Raw genomic sequence first — 14089 nt, 5'->3', positions numbered from 1 at the left:
TAGAAGAGAAAACAATGTCATGTGACTACCGCCCTTAATTTTGTTTAAAATCCTCATCCGTAAGCCATTTCTAAAGCATATAATGACTCTTCTTGAGAGATATTTTGTGAAGATGTATGCCACATCATCCTCCATGGGACAATAAACAAGTTGAATGAAACAATGGTCCATGATCAATAGAAACCCAAATAAAGTGATAGTAATTTTTAACGTACTTCATGTGAGCATGGAACACTTGATTGTGTGCCTATGGCAATGCCTATCACAGTGTATGGAAGTAGCTACACAATCTCGAGAATGCTGCAAATTATACAAAGTTTGCTTAATCACATACATTCAACTATGGATGCATTTATTGCCTTGCATTTTGCTGAATCAATAAATGAAAGATAAACTATGTACATATACTATGGATGCATTTATTGCCTTGCATTTTGCTGAATCAATAAATGGAAGATAAACTATTGGCTACATCTTAGTGAGCCATGTTATGCAAGAACTGCCCAAGACACTATATTAGATGTAGATCCATAGTTGCTAATGTTCCCTACCGAATCAAAATGTATAAATCCATACAATTCCCTTTGGCATTATGCAAACCAAAAGATAAAATGCCCCATACATATATAAGAACTCTCTTGGCTGCATTCCAATGTGTAACAATGGGACACATGAATTAGAAAGAAACCCAGTCTCACAAATGCAATGTCACCCCCCTTCAGCATAGATCAATTAGACTTTCCACCAACTAACTGTAAAGAGTGTGATCAAACTCTTTTGCATCATCAGAGTGGACACTAGTTTGTTATCCTCCATTTTGAATACTTGGATGAGAAATGGATATTCCTTCTTGATTTTGCCAAAATTCCAATCCTAAATAGTAATGTAGTAGACCAAGATTGGTTTTCTCAAACGAGAGAAAAGCATGTCTTTTACTACTGAAATTTCGTGCTCATCATTTTTTGTGAGTATAATATCATCTCAATATCATTCATATACACAATGAGGATGATCAAAATGCCTTTCTCTTGTAGAATACACAAATTTGCAATATTAGCTAGATAGGAAAATGACATGTATCTTTTGATACCAAGCCCATGGGTCTTGCTTAAGACCCATACAAGGCTTCTTGATCTTGCATACTTTGTTGTCTTATCTAGATCAACAACAAAACTAGGTGGCTACTTCACTCAAGGTTGCAATGTATGCTTTCCAATGCAAGTCTTTTTGATGGTTTTTGGGCTAAGGCAATGAAGACCGCAGTGCATGTGATCAATAGATCACCTAGTAAGAGTTTGGATGGTGGTATTCCTGAAGAGGCATAGAGTGGCAAGAAGCCCTCTTACTCTCATTTCTGTATATTTGGGTGTGAGGCATATGCACATGTGCCAAAAGACCTTCGAAAGAAGCTAGATCCTAAGTCTAGGAATGCATCTTTATGGGTCACGGTAAAAGTGGAGAGATGGGCTGTCGTTTCTAGGATCCAGAAGCAAAGAAGGTCATACAAAGTCATGATCTCACCACGATGTGGTCTTTAATGAGAAGAAGATGCATAAGACACCCATGAGGGATGTGGAAATGAGGAGAATCACTTTCCAGGATGTGAATCCACTTGCATATTTTGATAGATAGCAAGTTGTCCATCACTGAATGTGTAGGAGATGGTGCCACTAGGTACTCCCACTGGTACAATGCAATCAAGGGCATATAATGGATCATCTATTGGTGGAAATGATGAGCCAAATGTGGCTGATATGCAAGTGGAACATCAAGCTGAAATGCCCTTGAGAAGATTAGCTAGAGTGTTTAGACCACTTGAGATATTTGTTCCAGGGGTAGACTATGTGATGCTTGCTGATTGCTGGGAGCCTTCTTGCTATAGGGAGGCTATGATGCGCAAGGATTAGCGCAAGTGGGAGTATGCTATGCACTTAAAGATGAATTCACTCATGAATAATAAGATTTGTGACTTGGTTTCTTTGCCACATGGAAAGTATAGGTGATGATGTGCCTATTAAGTGCAAGGCCTGTTTGGTTGTTAAAGGGTGCAAGCAAGCGAAGGGTGTAGAATTTGATGAGATCTCTCTCCAGTTGTGAAGATGACCACACTTAGATGTGTACTTGGACTTGTGGCAGCAAAGGATATGAAGCTTATGTAGATGGATGTCAAGACGGCTTTCTTGCATGGGGATCTGCATGAGGAAATTTACATGGTACAGTCAGAAGGCTTTGAAGAAAAGGGCAAAGAACATCTGGTTTGCAAGCTGAAAAAGAGTCTCTATGGCCTTAAGCAAGCGCCTAGAGAATGGTATCGAAATTTGATGCTTTCATTTGGTCCCAGGGTTTCAAAAAAATGAGATTGATCACTACCTCTACACTAAAAGGGCTAGGGAATAATAGCCAAATTCTCCTGGTACTTTATGTGGATAATATGCTATTGGCTAGCAAGAAAACTTATGAGCTGGATGCATTGAAGGCCAAGCTACATGAGGCCTTTGACATGAAGGATTTGGGACCTTCCAGTCATATTCTTGGTAAGCGCATCACGCGTGACCGGAGTAGGAAACTCCTTTGGCTTTCATAGAAGGAGTATGTCACAAAAGTATTGCAGCATTTCAATATGGAGGGGGGAAGGAAGTAAGTACTCCATTGCCTCCATATGTGAAACTGAGTCAGGCAGATAGTCCCAAATCAGATGAGGAGAGGGCCATGATGGCCAAGGTTCCTTATGCATCAGTGGTTGGGAGTCTTATGTATGCTATGATAGTTACTAGATCGGACATTGCATTTGCAATGGGAGTTGTTAGCCGATATAGGGCTAATCCAAGAAAGAGGCATTGGGAGGCAGTTAAATGCATCATGAGGTATATGAAGGGTACCAAGGAGATGTGCATCTGCTTTGGTAGAGGAGAGATGCATGTACTTGGGTACATAGATTCAGACTATGTAGGACATGTGGATAGCAGGAGATTCACTTTTGGTTATGTGTTCACCTTTACAGGTGGTGCAGTGTCGTGGATGTCTCGCACATAGAAGTGTGTTGCTTTGTCTACCATATAGAGGCCGAGTATGTTGCAGCCCCATAGAGGGTTGCAAGGGGGCTATATGGCTTGATAAGCTAGTGGGAGACAATGGGGATCCATAAAGGTGTACCGACATTGCCTATGATTCCATGAGTGCTATATTCAACTAGCACGAAATTCGGTCTTTTATGCAAAGACCAAACACATTGAGGTCAGGTACCATTTGATCAGGGAGGTACTTGAAAACAAGTGCATAGAGCTTGTCAAGGTTCATACAGACGATAACCCTGTAGATATGCTCACAAAGAGTCTACCTAATCAGTGGTTTGAGTATTATCGTGTATTGCTGGGCATTGGATAGTATGTCCACTAGTTGTTCTAATACCTCCCCTGGTGCCCAAGGCAGGTGACCAAAAAGTATGGCCAGAAAGAAGCTTGGCGATGAGGTATACCACCGTTCTATCTAACAATCCTCATTGATGGGAGGAGGAGGGGAGGAGGAGGCCGGGTGAAAGGTCCTACCCGACCTGGTGGTGAAGAAAATCCTCTCCTGTGAAAGAGTCCTCCTGTCAAGTGGAGGGGAATCAACTGGTGAAAGAAAACCCACTCCAACAGAGGTGGAAACCCTGTCCAATGGAATCCCAATAAATGGCTCCCCCAGGGTAGAGGGTATAAACTTCTCCTCTGTCTCAAACTCTGCCAAATTGGCCAGTACTACAAAAGAGTTCCTGTAGGTGGGAACTAGCATAGGAGTGCAAAGAATTCTTGCACCAGAGGGAGAAGGAGAAAAACCCCCTTACATCTATGCATACACTCGAGCAAGAAGGATCATTTGAAGTGTCTTAAAGATGTACTGAAGAAACGTAGGGAATATGGAATCTCCTTGAACCCTCATAGTGTGGGAACACCAATTGTTGCATCCCAACCGGTACTAGTGATGACAAGAAAGCAAAAGGAAGCAGCATGACTAAAACTAATTTTTTCTCAGAAAGCAAAAAGCCCAAGGCCACACAAGCCTTCCCAATCTTGGAACAAAGTGCCGCAACACCATGTACATCTGCCCCAAGTGCTCTTCAAGAAGCAAAGGAAGTCTACCCCAATGCCAAGTACATTTGCTCCCAGTTCTCTTCAAGAAGCAAAGGAAGTGTACCCCAACACCAAAGTAGAGAAAGCTTGGTATCAAGCCCTGAAGGAATGGGTAAGACATGAACATGAAAAATTTGAGGTAGACCAAAGAGCAACAAGTGAGCATAGGGAACCAACACTGCACAACATCAACATGGTGATTGAAGCTGCCACCAACCGAAGAGTAACATACCTAAATGCAACTCATCCCCAACCGGATGGAGCTACCCTATCCAATTTAATCAGCTGCCCATAATGATGCCAATTGGAACCTTATTGAGAAATTGTCTAGCGATGTGGGAAAATTTCAAGGGTTGGATAAAATCAACATAATGTTTCCCACCACTTGAAGAGAAAGAAAAGCTATATTAGTGAAATTTGGTGCTCGAGATGACATCAAAATTGTAATCATCCCCCTAGAGCATAAAACCTTTGTCCAATGTGTTGCAATAGTGGACGGTGGCGCAAGTATCAACAATTCTTGTAAAGGATCTCCACGAAGAATGGGGCCTCCCACCAATGAGTAATGCCACATTCAACATACGACTCGCTGACCACACTAAAATGAAGCCACTAGGAATTGTTGAATGTGCCAACAAAAGTTGTGGGAGTCAAGCACCGTACAATTCACCATACTAGATCTTCCCCAAGGATCGATTGCATACAATATATTATTGGGAAGACCATGGCTTCGGGAGGCATCCATGATTGGGGTATAGATAGGATCGCAAACTAGAATCAGGATACTGCTGGGAAAATCAACCTGGGGATTGGGGAAATCAAGCCCACTATACCTAGGAACATTGATGACACTTCTTCCACCACAGCCACCAGTCAAACCCATAAAAGGTGATAGCCAAAGTGACATCAACAATTGGATACAGAGGCCTTAGCCACAATCGACAACTACAAAACAAGACATCCAATGTTGCCAGATGTGGACGCACAAATGATACAGCTAGAACCACCAATTTAGGATGAAGAAACTGATGCAGTGGATGTACCTATCTTCATGGTAGGCATAGAATGGGTTAGTGATCTCGAAGAGGCCATCATTGAAGAATATGGTGAAGAATTTGATTGGGACCTAGAAACAGAAGCGAAGAATGCACATTAGAAGGTCAAATCCTTGATAATGACTTGGCCAATCCTACACGCATTAATGGCAGTAGAATATCCCAATTTAGACCCTTTGATAAAAACAAACAATAGATGGTCAAGGAAGAAAAAAGACGATGTGCAACGTCAAGGCTAAGGTGGAGCACTTCAATGAGTTTGAAAGGATGCAAGTTAGAGTGGTGGAACTATACTTAACCAAGTCCATGCAAGTGTAGGAGCCACCAAAATTAAAATGGGACCCAAAGGTCCTTGAGGGTGTATGCACGACAGAAGAACCACTCTTTGAAAACAAAATGCCCATTGAGAATCTAGCACCAATCTTGTAGAACAAAAAGTTCCATAAGTTCAAACCTAAAGTGCATATGAAGACTGAGCTAGATAGTACACATACAAAAGAAAAGCAAGTGGGTATCGATTCAACAGATCAAGACGCCTCCATAACAAGCGGTCGCAGGAATAGTCAAACTAGCGACTCCCAATGCTATGAAAGCCTAGACCATTTCAAAAATTATACAAGAGGAAATGCAACAATAGCCATGCCTAGACCAATTAGAGAATCAAAGATCAAGTAAACAAAAGTACTAGGGGAAACCCTAGTTTATGAGGGACCAGCCAAAACTAGAAAGTTGGATCTTGCCTTGGAAGGAGAAGAGGGAAAGCATGTGTACATAGGCGAGCAACTCACTAAATAAGAACTAAAAGTGTTGTTGATGGAATATAGGGCCGGCTTGGTCCTATAAGGACATGAAAGCGATCTCCCCTAAAGTTGTAGTACACACCATACCAACTAGGGAAGGATCCAAGCATCTAAGGTGTGTGGACGCTATAGGACAAATCCAAAGTATGGCACCCATGTCTATGAAGAACTAGAAAACTTATTGGATGTCGATTTCATTTATGAGATCAAGCACACTGACTGGATGTCACCAATTGTGATTGTCCCAAAGAAAAACAAGAAGCTGAGAATATGTGTGAATCTCAAAAATGTTAATGCAGCTACAATCAGAGATCACTATGAGGTTCCATCTCTTTAAGTTGGATTTGTTGCACTAGAACTAATGGAGCAAGATTAGGGGCTCGAGAATACTATAGGGTTGGAATTTCTTAATAGTTGAGGCACTTGTGTTCTCACCGGGATGGGATTGAGCCATGGCACCCTGGGGCACTGCATTGGGTGCTAGTGCTACCTTCCTATATACTAAAATTTAGTACTATTGGGGTTGGGGTTGTGCAACCCTCATATTGTAGAAGGAGGTGTTTACATCATGGCTTGCAATGTTGAAAATGACACACCATAACCTTGGGGGCTGAACCACTTCTAATGGGTTGAGTCTATTCCTCAGGATTGGGCACTCATTGGTTGTGCGGTTGGCCATACAATGCAAGCACCACACATTCTCCTTTGGCCCACAAGTTGAGTTGTGTGCATTATGGGGGTTAGAGATGTGTTAGTATTATGGGAAACTTGGAGATAGAAAATGTGCCAAAGAAGTATGTGGATCAAATGGTTTAACTTAACAAATGGTAGGCCAAAGAAGTATGTGGATCAAATCAAAGATAGAAATTATGACATTATTGAGGGAATACATTAGAGATGGGATGAGACTTTTTCCATTTGTGAAGTGGATAGCGATATCATGAAAACTTGTATAGCTACTCACATGTTTACCAAGGTAGTGGGGATATCTAATGGATAAAGTTGCAAAAGGATGGTATAGCTTTCAATTACTTGGGAAATTTTAACCTAGAGTTTAGAAAAGACTTTTTACCCCTTGAGGAAGATTCTATGTCTTGGGATGAATGCATATATCTTAAACAAAAGAACTTGTCAATAGCAAAATAAACCAATAAATTATGTGTAGTTGTAATAAAGATGCCTGATCCATTTCCACAATCTGAACATGTTAAGGACCTAGAGTTTAGAAAACACTTTTTACCCCTTGAGGAAGTTTCTATGTCTTGGGATAAATGCATATATCTTAAACAAAAGAACTTGTCAATAATAAAATAAACCAATAAATTATGTCTAGCTATAATAAAGATGCCTAATCCATTTCCACAATCTGAACATGTTAAGGACTATATTTTTAGTTTATCCAATTGGTCAAAATGGAAGCTAGAGGGAAGTATGCTAACATGCTGGATGATGCAACTGCTATGGCTTTAAATTACAAGGACGTAAGCGGCAAAAAAAGTGGTTTTGTGCACCTAGGATCTTAGTATTAGTACTAAAAGAAACCAATCTTTTTTCAAGAACCAATCTTTTAGAAGTACTCAAAGAAACCAACCTCTTAGAAGAAACTTCTAAGAAAAGGGAACATACAACAAACAAATTAATCAATCCAAACAAATTAGGATAGTTGGCATCGGTTTCCAACCAAGGACCACCATAGGGTTAAAAACAAAAATTCCCCATGGTAGTATGGTCTTGTACAAGGACGTAAGCAGCAAAAAAAGTGGTTTTGTGCACCTAGGATCTCAGTATGAGTACCAATCTTTTAGAAGTACTCAAAGAAACCAACCTCTTAGAAGAAACTTCTAAGAAAAGGGAACATACAACAAACAAATTAATCAATCCAAACAAATTAGGATAGTTGGCATTGGTTTCCAACCAAGGACCACCATAGGGTTAAAAAGAAAAGTTTCCCACAGTAGTGTGGTCTTGATCCAAATTTTCTTTAACTTTTGAGAAGAAAGAGAAAGCAAGAAGAGAAAGATTACTCTTTGCATCTCTTTGGCCATGTATATGGAAGTATTGTATCTCAAAATGTGATGAAGAAATGAAAGAGAGTGCTAAAGTGAATGGGTTTAGATACAACTATTGGGATCCTCTCAAAACTACCAGCACTCATGACTTATAAATTTTATGATGTCTATCTATTTCAAAAAGACTAGATAATGCACCTAATAATATCCTATTAAGACCCATGGAAGTGGGGTATTCAATTTTTTTGGGAATGAAATCAACAAAAGAGAAGGAAAATTAGTTGATGATAATGGTATTAGGTTGAATAACTCACGGCATGGAATTCAATGGATTGGCCTCACCCACATTCTAGTGTTACAGAGGCATATAGGGCGAAGCTTTTTACAGAAGTACAGAAAGCTCTGAGGCCCAATATTGCCACTAGGATAGTAAAAATTTCTTTATGCATGCCTCTCATAGTTTTTGTGGACTTGTTTAATACCTTTCCAGTGAAAATTTCAAAAACAATGTTCACAGTTAAAGCAACAAATTCGGCATGCATGCCACAATTTTTGGATAAAGGTTGGGATAAGAAGACATGTAGTTCAGTGTTTTGTGAAGTTGTCCAACCTTCTATGCAACTGCAGTACATGGTTGCATCACAAAATTCTATTTTCTCTTTTTATTACAAGCGCAGTCGAATGCTAGGCACAAAACTAGTCCCAATGGATCAAGATGAAGATTCTTTTGGTGCAGAAAATAAACTTATTGATATTGATGTTGTTGAGAATGGTGATGTGCTAGTCAATATCTCATTAAGAAAATGTTGCTCCTTAGCTCAATTGCGTAGTGACATTTTGTTTGAGATAGAAGGTTCTATCTCAAACGACTTTTTATTTATCTACAACAACAAAAAGGTACACCATCTGATTTATCCTAGTCTCATTAAGCATTGCTATTAGTTTAATTTACCACTCTAATTCATATTGCTTTTTTGCAGTTGCTCAAAAGAAGAGAGAGCTCAATGAAATGCAAAGACATTAAAAATTTAAAAATTGAGATAACACAGACTCCATAAACAAAGGTTTTGTATTCAATCAAGTAAGATTTTGTACAGAACTGTTTAGTTAAATATGTAGAACATATTTCTGACATCCATTTTCTATTTATGTACAGCTTGATCCAGAGGCTGCTCTACATTTTTTGGAGGATCTTTTTTCTGCTGCTCCATCTTGTCCTGTGCAGTATGTTGGTGTTGCTCCATTGTCTCCTCCACTGCCCTAGGAGCATCTCTTTGCTGCTGCTCCACCTTCTCCTCAATAACATCAGCAGCAGGTCTTTGCTCCTGTGTCTTCTCCTCCTCAGCACTAGGTGATTGCTCCTACGGCTTCTAGTCCTCAGCATTAGGTGCTTCATCTGTGGCATCAAGGTGTATGACACCTTCTTGTACTTTAGAGCTCTCACCCAGCTCCACAGTAGCTGGTACAATAGGTTTGGGGGAGGCATAGCTCAAAAACCTCCAAATTGTATGAGCTCTAAAATTATGTACATAGTTTGAGCTGAAGCTATCCTCTTTCATCTGCAATGGCAGACGATAATTTAGAACACTTTGTATCATTATGAATTATCTTCAAGCTAAATGAAAATTATTTTTTCTTACAAGGTCTGGCTATTCCTTCTCAAAGTAGCTTGAAAGTAGATATTTTGCATTGATCAGCACTCTCCATCCGCAGCTACTTGAATCATCTTGTTGTGGTATCTGTACAGTTGGAAAGATATGTTAGAAACTGTTAGCATCTGCACAAAACAAAATTATTCAATAAGTTCAAAGACATAGCATTTAATAGACATCAGTAGAGGGAACAACTTTTTACCTCTAGACTTATTGGCTCTATTGAATCCAAAAGAGAGACATTGGGAGGACAGTGATCCAATGCATCTAAAAGCCTTCTAATACAACTGCAATATGTATAATTTAGTTAGTATGATATCAAAATAATGAAGTTTTAAGTTCAAAAAGCACACACAGCACTTACAATTTCAGCTCTCTGTGTGTGTTTTTGAGAGAGTTGAATAGAAAGCATTGCTTCTACTGGATGTCAATAGAAACAAAACTCTAGTGGTCACTGCATAAGGAAAAAAGCATAAGGAAATCAAAGGCTACAAGAGTTCCCAATCCTGCTATGGTATGGAAGAAGTAGTCACCCACATACCTGCTATGGTATGAAAGTAGCAAAACATCAATTACTTCAAAATTGCAGTGTTTGAACCAGCTAGAAATACTAATGGGAGTCTCCTTTACATCTCTTAATTTAGAAGAAATGGCAGGATCAATAATATGGACTGTATGCTATACAGAGGGGTGAAGCCAGCTTCTCATCATGCTGCATAGGACCAAAAAATAATTAGGGTAGGTTATAAAGGAGGTACAAGGAGGAATGATTTGCAAAAAATGTAAAATAATAGACACTTACTAGAGCATTGCAAGAATGATAGTATCTGAGCAATACTCATTCTTATGAGCCAATGCTGCTAAGCATTGTTTTGTCAAGTCAAAATCATTCACTGAAACTTCATCCTCAATATGGACAACTACATTAGGGCCCAGCTCCTGCAACCTTCTATGTATCTGCAGCTCCTTCTTTCCAGTCTCCACATCTATTAACAGATTTTGTTTCTTTTATTTGCTGCTTCAGTGACTCCTCATAAGCAACCTTTCCTCTGGTGTTCTTTGAGTGCGTTACCTCAACAACCTTTATCTCATCTACCTTCAACTTCCTTGTAGGTGGAATTAGCAATATGTCTCTCATCTTTATGTCCTGCGATTCCACAGGATGAACAAGCTTGTCATACCTCCATCTCACTCTGGATAAAGTGTTGAAGTCTTTGGCCATCAAAGTCACCCTGTGAGCATGGGCTGCTACCAGCATTGCATCTTCAAAATATTTTTCCAAGTAATCCTCTGCCATTTCCTGTAAGGAAAGAATGGCAGTTCTATTCCACCTGAACCCAAATTTCCAACTATCACAAATTTCTCTCACCAATCTTTGAAAAGGTGCCTTGGGTATTGCAAAGCCTATAGCTTTCTGTTGCCTCCTGATCTCCCTTAGCACACCTGCACCATGATTCAATCTTTTGGCCTTTTGCTTGAGCAGGCTCATTGGCTTACCCTTCCTGCCATGTGCAGCTCTTCCCTTTGGAGGCACACTAAATTTCTTGGTACCTGCCCCAGTTGCTGTTGCTGCAAGCCTTGGCCCTTTGCCAACTTTCCTTGCAGTTGACTTGGTTCTTGCCATCACTCTGAAAAACTACATACAAAGGATTGGAAAGAGATTACAGACATGGAGAACCTGTTTTGACAAAAAAAAGGCAATCACAGGGGTAGATGAAGCAATATAGAGAAATTTGCAATAAAATGCGATACGAGGAGTTTGAAATTCCAAACAGGTCCAAATCATGTTTTCCTGCAAATTCCTGAAATGACATGCTGGTGCATTCCTACAGTGATTTCTCTATCTCTACAACTAAATACAGTATGAATGGAGTTTATGCAAGAAGATTACAGCCATGGATAGCTATGGAAGTCACAAAACTAGAATGACAGGGGTTGATGAAGCAATATTTCAATATTTGCAACAAAACGCGATTTCAGCTGTTTTAAATTCCTAAGGCCTTCTCCTCGCGTTTTCCAGCAAATTCATGAGGCAGCATGCTGGAATATGCCTTCAGTCATTTGAAGGTGTTTGCATAACCATGCAAGATGGATTGAGTCTATGGAAGGCAAGAAGTGTGCACAAACTGAAGGAAGAACCCATAAGTACAGTTTTACCCTCACATGCAAATATCACACTTGAAGATCTGCATTCCTACAGTGATTTCTCTATCTTGACTTGAGTCTATGCATTTCCATGCAGGATGGATTGTTTCTATTGTAGGCAAGAAGATTGCAGGGACTAAGGGGAGAACCCATTGTTACTGACCTGAAATCTATCTGTGGATGTGCTGTGCTGCTGATGAGTAACCTGTGCTGCTGGACAGGATGCTGATGTTGTAGAGTATGGAGGTAGGGAGGCAAGAGAGCAAAGATTGGAGGGCAAGAGGTCTGAAACAGGATACCATTAATAAGTGCAAATACAAATAAGGCATCTTCTAAATCCCACACGTGTGGAATGTAGTCGTTTTTCACGTGTGGATGGGACCCAGATCTCTTGGAGTTTGAAATTTGGCATGTATGAAAGGTACACTTTATGCCTTGGAACTTGTGCCATTCATGATTTCATAATCAATTCCACAACCACTCTTCCCTCCCCTGCCTCCCAATCTTTCATCCCTGCCACGACCCTCGCATCTTCCATTTCCTTCTCTCTGATCCTTTCCTACCCAGCACACTCCATCCAGACTGCAACCTGCCTGAAGACTACTACCACTGCTAGATCTCCAGGTTACCTAGAGTGCAGAGTTCAAGCTAGTGAAAGAGCAGGAGATTTACCAGTGCAACTCCAACAGCATGGAAAAGGAAAAAAAAGGTCAGAATTCTAGATTGGTTTCAATGTTTTTAAACATATATTTCTTCCATCCATTGGATTTTTGATGTCCAAATGTCTTCACTCAGCTCCACCCTTCTTGTTACATTTTTAATTTATACTGTCCAAGAATGTGGTAAATCACCCAGGAATTTGATTGGAGATGGATATGAATAGAAACTAGAAATTTGCGACAAAATGTGAGGAGAGTGGTTTATAAATCTCTAAATAGCCCATATCGCATTTTGCTGCAAATTCCTGTTGTTGACACATTCCTCATGAAAAGTTTCACTCAGTTCCAGCATTTCTCTTGCATATGAGATCGTAGTGTCCAGGAATCACTGAGATGAACCTAGTGTTTGATTTGACATGCACATGAACAGAACTAGAGAATTTGCAACAAAATGCGAGGAGAGTGGTCTATAAATCTCTAAATAGCCCATATCGCATTTTGCTGCAAATTCCTGTTGTTGACACATTCCTCATGAAAAGTTAAATTAGAAAAAAAGGGAGCCCATTTTAGGGCCTTTTAGAAGAGAGAGAAAATAGGCTCTCAACCAATCAAGAGTGGGCCAACGTAACGTTGAAAATTTAACAAAAGAAGATAAAAATAAGAAAAAGAAATAGTACTATATGTTCGTAGAAGCATGTCACATTAATGAGGTGATCTAATTTGAATCTTTTAAAAATTTATTTTCCGTGCAGAATTTGGTGATTCTGACATCGCAGATTGCGTCCGGAACGGCCGAAAACCCCAAAAACGGCACTGGAAATGTTGAAATCGGACATCCGGAGGCCCGGAAACGGCCAAAAAAGGCCGAAAAGTGAGATTTGCAGCAAAACGCGATTTGGCACCTTTTGAGATTAAACGGCACTGGAAACGCTGGAATCGAACATCCGGAGGTCCAGAAACGACCAAAAAGGCCAAAAAGTGAGATTTGCAGCAAAACGCGATTTGGCACCTTTTGAGATTCCAAATGTCCGATTCCAGCGTCTCAAAAGGTGCCAAATCGCGTTTTGAAAAATCTCACTTTTCGGCCTTTTTTGGCCGTTTCCGGGCCTCCGGATGTTCGATTCTAGCATTTCCAGTGCCGTTTTTGGGATTTTGGGCAATTCCGGACGCGCCTGCGGTGTCAGAATCACCAAATTCTACACAGAAAAGTGCTACTCTTATATGAACATTGAATGTAAAGCATGTGAAAGAATATATTTATTCCTTTTCACACTGACATTTCTCACGCAAGTATCCATATTTTCTTGCTTTTGTAGAGAGAGAAAAGAGAAAATAGTGAATTTCTTATAGGGCCCTAAAATGAGCTCCCTTTTTTCCTAATCTGAGTCACTCAGCTCCAACATTTCTCTTGCATATGAGATCATAGTGTCCAAGAATCACTGAGATGAACCTAGTGTTTGATTTGACATGCACATGAGCAGAACTGGAGAATTTGCAACAAAATGCGAGGAGAGTGCTTTATATTTTCCAAATGGTCTCCCATCGCGTTTTGCTGCAAATTCCTATGTCTGATTTAGTTCTCACTTCTACCTCATTAATTTGCTATCTTTAGCCCTGTGGAAATCTTCCTTGATGATGAGAAATGTTTTTGCTTTGGAAC

At 40.0% G+C, this 14089-nt stretch overlaps 1 protein-coding gene across 1 annotated transcript; it reads left to right on the top strand.

Moving 5' to 3' along the window:
- Positions 1 to 8282: 8282 nt before the first annotated feature.
- On the top strand, positions 8283 to 9031 carry LOC147906122 (uncharacterized; the record flags this gene model as incomplete). The annotated part of the gene is made up of 2 exons (XM_087386514.1): positions 8283 to 8870; positions 8954 to 9031. Coding segments are annotated over 2 exons (666 nt in total), but the record flags the coding sequence as incomplete, so codon positions are not given.
- Positions 9032 to 14089: the final 5058 nt, after the last annotated feature.

Source organism: Dipteris shenzhenensis, chromosome 1, assembly GCF_047967505.1.
Source record: "Dipteris shenzhenensis isolate YYH24624 ecotype China chromosome 1, Dip_SZ_1.0, whole genome shotgun sequence".
Classification (NCBI taxonomy): Eukaryota; Viridiplantae; Streptophyta; class Polypodiopsida; order Gleicheniales; family Dipteridaceae; genus Dipteris; species Dipteris shenzhenensis.
The sequence above is the reverse complement of the archived record's forward strand: the minus strand, read 5'-3'. Positions and strand labels throughout refer to the sequence as shown.